The sequence below is a fragment of the Macadamia integrifolia genome, unplaced genomic scaffold (assembly GCF_013358625.1).
Source record: "Macadamia integrifolia cultivar HAES 741 unplaced genomic scaffold, SCU_Mint_v3 scaffold2993, whole genome shotgun sequence".
Classification (NCBI taxonomy): domain Eukaryota; kingdom Viridiplantae; phylum Streptophyta; class Magnoliopsida; order Proteales; family Proteaceae; genus Macadamia; species Macadamia integrifolia.
Window position 1 is genome coordinate 9,961 of NW_024869120.1, and position 7,389 is coordinate 17,349.

General features: G+C 38.7%; 1 protein-coding gene across 1 annotated transcript; it reads right to left on the minus strand.

Annotated features, from left to right (window-relative positions):
- Positions 1 to 2,384: 2,384 nt before the first annotated feature.
- Positions 2,385 to 4,124, minus strand: LOC122067594 (UPF0481 protein At3g47200-like). The gene is made up of 2 exons (XM_042631426.1): positions 3,984 to 4,124; positions 2,385 to 3,893 (listed from the first exon to the last, which is right to left on the minus strand). Exon 2 carries the CDS (start codon positions 3,886 to 3,888, stop codon positions 2,551 to 2,553), a length of 1,338 nt encoding a protein of 445 aa, XP_042487360.1. The 5' UTR covers positions 3,889 to 3,893; positions 3,984 to 4,124; the 3' UTR covers positions 2,385 to 2,550.
- Between the last annotated feature and the right edge of the window lie 3,265 nt (positions 4,125 to 7,389).

The window sequence follows — 7,389 nt, forward strand, 5'->3', positions numbered from 1 at the left end:
TCTCTCTCTTGCCTCTTTCGGGCGAATGAGGATACAGTTACTGTACTTCAATGCCTCTAGAGGAATCCAACGAAAGGAATCAGTTACTAAGAGAAGGATGAAAAAAAAAATAAATAAATAAAGACTAGGAGTACTAAGTATAAGATAGCAAAGCTAAGAGAAATGAAGAGCAGAGATCTTGAGCATGTCAGGTGTATCAAGGATGAATGCGGTAGAGTGCTTGTTAAGGATGAAGACATCATGACAAGATGGGGTGATTATTTTTTCAAGCTATTAAATGGAGACAACTCGAGTGGATCTTACCCTTACGAGCGCCCTTCTCACCGAGACAACACTAGGCATAGATATGTAAGAAGGATTGGAGTTTTTGAGGTTAAAGATGCCTTAAGAAAGATAAAGTCTGGTAAGATTCTTGGCCCAGACGATGTCCCTATAGAACTTTGGAAGAGCTTAAGACTTGGTGACATTTTCTTGGCTTACTAACCTTTTTAACAAGATTATGAGTACAAGGAAGATGCTTGACGAGTGGAGAAGAAGCTCTGTAACCTCCACTTACAAAAAAAAGAAGGAGATATCCACGATTGCAATAACTACAAAGGTATAAAACTTATGAGCCACACAATGAAGGTTTGGGAAAAAGTTATTGAAGTGCACTTGAAAAGAGAATTCGGCGTCCTAGATAACCAATTTGGTTTTATGCTAGGGAGATCATCAACTGAAGCTATATATCTTCTTAGAAGAATCATGGAAACCTTTAGAGCTATTAAGAAGGACCTCCATATGGTATTCATCGACTTGGAAAAGCCCACGACAGAGTTCCTAGAGATTTAATATGGCATGTTTTTTTTGGTAAAAATATGGTATGTCCTAGATGAGAGAAAGGTGTCGAGAAAATATGTGAAAATAATTAAAGATATGTATGATGACATGGTAACAAGTGTAAGAACCAAGGGCGGTCAAGGCTACGAGTTCCCTATTTCTATTAGGCTACACCAAGGGTCAACTTTAAGCCCCTTTGTTTGCGCTTATTCTGAATGAGTCCACAAAAGACACACAAGGTGACGTCCCATGATGTATGATTTTTGCGGACGATATTGTTTTATTGAATGACACAAAATCAGGACTCAGTGCTAAACTAAAGCGATGGAGATCTGCCTTCGAATTAGGAGGCCTTAAGATAATCAGATCGAAGATAGAATATGTGATATGTAACTTTAGTCACTCTACTAGAGATAATGACGTGGTGACTATTGAAGGAAGAGAGGTAAAGCAAAGTAACTATTTCAGATATTTGGAATCTATCATTAATAAAGAAGGCAATGGAGGATGATGTATCACATAGGATTGAAGTGGGATGGACGACGTGCAGGAGTGCGTTTAGAGTCCTGTGTGACAAACGTGTCCTGGTAAAACTTAAGGGAAAATTCTGTCGGACAGTCATGCGACCAACTATGATGTATGGGTCAGAATGTAGGGCCGTTAAGAAGCAACATATTGATAAGCTAGGGGCAGCAGAATGCTAAGATGGATGTGTGGGGAAACTAGAAGGGATGAGGTAAGGAATGAACGAATTAGAGAGGATTTGTGGGTTGTCCCAATTCGTGACATGCTTTGAGAATGTCGTTTGAGTTGGTTTGGTCATGTTCAACGAAGGCCATCAGATACACCGGTAAGGAGCAGTGATTTGATTCAGATATGACCCAAAAGAGCTAGAGGCAGGTAAAAAATGACCATAGGAGAGGTTGTGAGGAAATACACGCACAAATTAGGCCTCGTCCCAAGTATGGTCTCGAATAAAGCAGATTGGAGGGCTGGGATCTAGGTAGAGGAACCGCTTTAGCTGTTCTACTTCGTTAGTGATTATTAATCTGTTTCCTTTAACGACTTTTTTTTTTTTCATCTTTTTCTTTGGCTTTGCTTGGATCCATGTAACCAACCCCATTAAGTTGGGATAAGGCTTTGTTGTTGTTGTAAATCTAGAGGAATTTTGAGGGAATACATTGGTTTTACTTTTAAATGGGTAGTGATTAGGAGGTAAGAATTTTTTTTATTTTATTTAATGAGTGTTTGTATATGGGAATGGTTTTAGAATAGAATTTGGAAGGTACATAATCCATGTATTGCATGTCAAAGGGAGATTAAAAGTACGATGTTGTGATAATTATTGTCAATATATGATTGGTCAAATCGTTTTTCATGAAAATGATATGCATTACTTGATACACATGTAGAATGATATACATGTAAGTATTATTTAATTTTTATCTATTTTAGGCGGATAAGAAAAGATAATAGTTTCTTCAAGGGAAACCAGCAACCACCAAAACAACACTTCTAATTAGATTAATTACATATCCCTGTAATATCTATATCTAGAGCAGGACTTGTATAGACTCATCCAACATTCCATTACTAACCTTCCACTCCTCTTAAAAGAGTAAGACTTTCCAAGGTACAAAATTCTAAAAATCCAACAAACACCTCCCATGGATTGACACATGGATGTCCACTAATAACAGCAACACCTCCCACAACCTATATTACAAGGACTTAAATGAATTCTTTAACACCGAAGAATGGGAGGGCGGTAAAAAGGGTACTGCAGAAAGTGAGAAAAAGTAATATAACTGCTGCAAGCAATGAAATAATCGTCCATGGACTGCTGCAATATTTGCGCTTGAAATTCGCTCCCCACTTGTGATAATGTTTATTATGATATCCATTCACATCCACGCAGAGAGTACCATAACAGAACGTATCCCCGCTTGAAATTTCTCTGTAGAGTGTATTGAATAGAAACGACACCTTCTCATTGTCACCCAGGTGATTCTTAATAATTCCACGACGAAGAAGAAGTGCCACGTCACTAGCAGTGTCAATAAGGTGATCCATCAAGAGGGCATATGATGTTATGCGGTGCCTACCTCCATTACTTTGTTGCTCGTAAGCAATGAGGTTTCGGAAAAAGGAAACTGTGTAGTCATCAACACGTAGTGTAGGGATTTCAAATTCTCCTTTGCTAAACTTTATGTCGAACAAATTATAATTTCGTGAGGCTTTAAAATTAATACCGGAACGCCGGAGCTCCGTCGCACATGGCAGAGATTCTAGTGCTTTTATTGCTTTTGTTCTTGATTCTTGCTCCGGCCGCGAATAATCATGTGTGTAGCTTGGATAATCAAGTGTGTAGCTTAAGAGATCCAGTAAATGCTTGGGTGTATAATTGGTGATTTCAGCATACTTGTTTAGACCATCCGGTATCAAATCTCCAAAGAAATTGAGAGCCAATTGGATGAGTGAGAATCCATCAGAGTTAGGACACTTACTTAGCTCGAATAACTTTTCAAGAACAGACATGGGTATTTGATTTTCAAGCAATACCAAGTCACGTACAATCCTTGTTCTCCTTAATTTGAAGTTGAATATGGGATCATTATCATCTACCTCAACAACATAGAAACATTTCCGAAATAGCTCAATGATGAACAAGCCATCGAGGAGCATCATTTCTAGGAAGTTATCTTCTTTGTTATTTAAGTTATTGATAATGGGCTCTGAGTAACACTTACGGAGATCAGTTTCTAACTCCTTGAGAGCTTCCACATAACGTTCCAGACTGGGTCTCTCGCTTGTTCGATCAAGCAGTGCCTTTACGTATCGCCTCTTAACGTCTTCCATGTCCTGCATTTGCAAGTTTTTCCTGCCGGCGTCACGGTGATAAGGGCCGATGGAGACAGTATCCGGGGTGTAGGCATCTTCGTTTAATTTGCGAATTCTTTTGTCAACTCTGAAAATACAAGAAGTTGGCAACGAGGAGGGATTGGAGGTCAGAAGAAGCTTTTCTCTGAGATGCTCAATATCTATAGAAGAGCTCTCTGATCTCGTCATTCTATCTGTCCGATTCATACCAAAGATCAAAAACCCGTTAGATATGGAATTGAAAAGGTATATTAAAGCACAAATCAAATGGTTTTGCCACATGCCTCAGTACTGCAGTGCAGATACCCAAAAGATGAAAATTTTCCCTTCTAGGTTTCTTGCAGTTTTAGACAAGGACGAAAGTTTTAAAAACCTGATCAAGGTTATAATACACCCGAAGAAAACGGAGTAGAACAAATGGAAGATATTGCATGCTTCTCTTACCTTCTGTAATTCATGCTAGCTAGTGTTTATAGTGCTTCTCGTACTCAAAAGGCCTATTATTATTATCTTTTAGAGGGGGAATGCCTTTTGATGTAGGACCCACAAGTGGAGGATGATAGGAGGGCAGCACGAGCATTCTACTTTATTCATTTAATTTGATTTTTTTTTCTTGGTGGACACACCAAAGCAAGCTCCAAAGATTTTATTGGACTAATTTGCATTTATGCATACGTCTATTTTAGTCTCTGTCTACATTCAAGAACGATTTCAAAGGTTCACATCTTCCACTACCAAAACGACAAGTTTTGTTATCCCATGTGTTACACAACACACGTGTTACACAACGCAAGTCTTCTTAGATTTAACCAGAAGAACATGAATTTTTTTTTTTTTAGTGGCCACACCAAAGATAGCCAGCTCCAAAGATTTTATTGGACTGATTCATCACTGCCAATATTCAAGAACGATTTAAAAGTTCACATCTTCCACCTACCAAAACGACAATGTATTGATGGATTCTTCTTTCTAAGTTTTCATTTTTTTTTCAGAAGATTATCAATTAAAGATATACATGAGAACCACATGTTTCGTGGTTCTCCAAGAAAATTATATGTTTTGACTATTATAAGCTCTATCACTCACCACCGATCTTTGTGAAAGACTGCCTCGTGGGAATTTGCATAAGGTTTTAATCAAGGAGATGGCAAGCTAACAACTTTCAAATAGTATTTGAGAAAGGTACAAAATTGTGGGTCCACCTGATTGTGATCCAATTGATGAGATGGCCCCCACCAAAAGATAGTAAGCTCCTTGGTTTTTTTCCAACATATCACTAATGCTCAACTTTCTTGGATTGGTTCCATTAATGCTCTTGCATTCAAAGGTATTACTCACTTAGATGGCAAGCTCCCCACTTTAAAAACGGATCAGCTGCTGGTACGAGTCAAGATCTACAACCTGTTCTTTTTTATTTTTAAATATATCTTTTTTTTATCTTTGTAATGGCATAAAATGGGATAGATGTTGAATGCTAACTTATACAACCAGGTGATCGTACGAGCAGCGGATTGTGATCCAATTGATGAGATGGCCCCCACCAAAGATAGCAAGCTCCCCAACTTTATTGGATTGATTCCCATTTGTTCGTAGGTCTTTTCTAATCTCTTTCATTATTAAATGATAACTTTGAAGGTTCACATCTTTCACCTATTCTTCCCTTCAAGTTTTCAGATTTTTTCAAGAGATTTTGAAAAGTTGTGGGTCTACCTGATTGTGATCCAATTGATGAGATGGCCCCCATCAAAGATAGCAAGCTTCCCAACTTTATTGGATTGATTCCCATCTGTGCGTAGGTCTTTTCTGATCTCTTTCATTATTAAATGATAACTTTGAAGGTTCACATCTTTCACCTATTCTTCCCTTCAAGTTTTCAGATTTTTTCAAGAGATTTTGAATTAAAGATAAGAGAACCACAAATCTTTTGGATATGATACGTATAATGTTTGGTATCGTAAACACTCACCACCAATCTTTGTCAAAGACCTTGCTGGCTCTTGTATTCAAAGGTTTCACTCACAAAGATAGCAACCTCCAATTAATGAGATAGCCCTCACCAAGGATAGCAAATTTCCCAAGTTTTTTAAAAATTTCATTAATGCTCAACTTTATTAGATATGTTCCCATTCACACATTTCTTTTTTTTGTCTCTTCCAATATTCAAGGATTTTGTTGGTTCACATTATGCATTTGGATCCTCTCCAACATCCCCCAATGGGCACAACAAGCATTGAACAATTGTTGACACGCACTGGTAAGGATCTGGATCCTCACATTATGGCTCTGTTTGGTTGCAATGGAAATTAAATTTTCAAACCTAAAAAAGGAAATTTTTGTATCCATTACTCAACATGATTGTATAAATTACTTAAATTTCTTGTCATATTTAGTAATGATACTTTTTAGATGTAATTTTTGTTGGGTCCCGATTGACACTGAGAGGGGGGGTGAATCAGTGTGCCAAATATTTTTTCACTTTTCAACTGTACCCCTGATGTGGCAATCACTATTTACACTTCAATAGCACAGTCTATTGATGCTGCCCAGAGCTGCTATGTATACTACTGACCATTCTTACTGTTGCATGAAACTTACTCACATAACCTGTATTCCTGCCCAGAGCTGTCTCATAAACCTCACACGGTAATCACTGTCACATACATACACAGTCGTATGCACATCCACACTGCACCACCAAGTGGTCAGGTCTACCAGATGTACACACCCATTCTGCAGCCAAGCACTCCAATCCACAATACAAATACGAGCATACACATCCACAACACAAGAAATACGTGCTTCGGCCAGTTGCCTACATGCACGGAGTAATGCCCACTGTCGGGCTCAGCATTTACTCAATACTAATTATGACTGCACCCACAGCCAAGGGAACACATTCCCAGTTTCCACCAATGACATACAATGGCTAGGTCTTCACCCTAGTTTTCTCAGAATGATCTGAGAGGCCGCACCCACGACAAATAGGTTTAAGTAGTTGTACCTACCAAGGAACACATAGCCCCTGTGTCCAGCACCCACTGAACACCAATAAAATAAAGTCGGGCTTATAACAATGCCCTATAGTGAAGCACTCATACATGCAAATTTCCCTCAAATAGACTGCAACTATCACTTAGGCATTTTATCAAACATCTTGCCTACAATGATTTATAATAATGGAAATTTGGCAAAAGTGAGGTTACCTTGACAAGGAGTAACCATCGGAGATGCAATAATGTCGATCTCCACTTGATGCGGACCACAATCACGTTGTCTCGGTGCCGCCAATGCTTCAACCCCGGTTGGCAATTGGGTTTCTTGAAGCAACTCACAAGAACCAAATTCTAGGTTCTTCTTCTTCTTCTTTCTTTTCTCCTTGTCTTTACTTTCATGGAGTAACAATGGCACTCACATTCACATTCACACACACACAAAGAGAGGAAACAACTTCTTCTCTATTTCCCTCTTCTTCTCTTCTCTTCTCTTTTCTTTTCTTTTCTCTTGGCAACAACCAATATGACTTGCTACCTTGGTTTCCAGCAGCTTCCTAAGCCTCTAATGGTGGCTATGGATGAAGTGCAAGAGGATGGAAGTCTTTCATTCAAACCTTTAGCCTTCCACGAGCTTCAACTCGTTTTTCCGACCACCTCAGCAAACCCTCTGCCTGATTTCTTCCCTTTGATGTGTAGA

Excerpts from the sequence above, each read along its gene's own strand:
- LOC122067594 (XM_042631426.1), bottom strand. The coding sequence starts at position 3,888 with ATGACGAGATCAGAGAGCTCTTCTATAGATATTGAGCATCTCAGAGAA.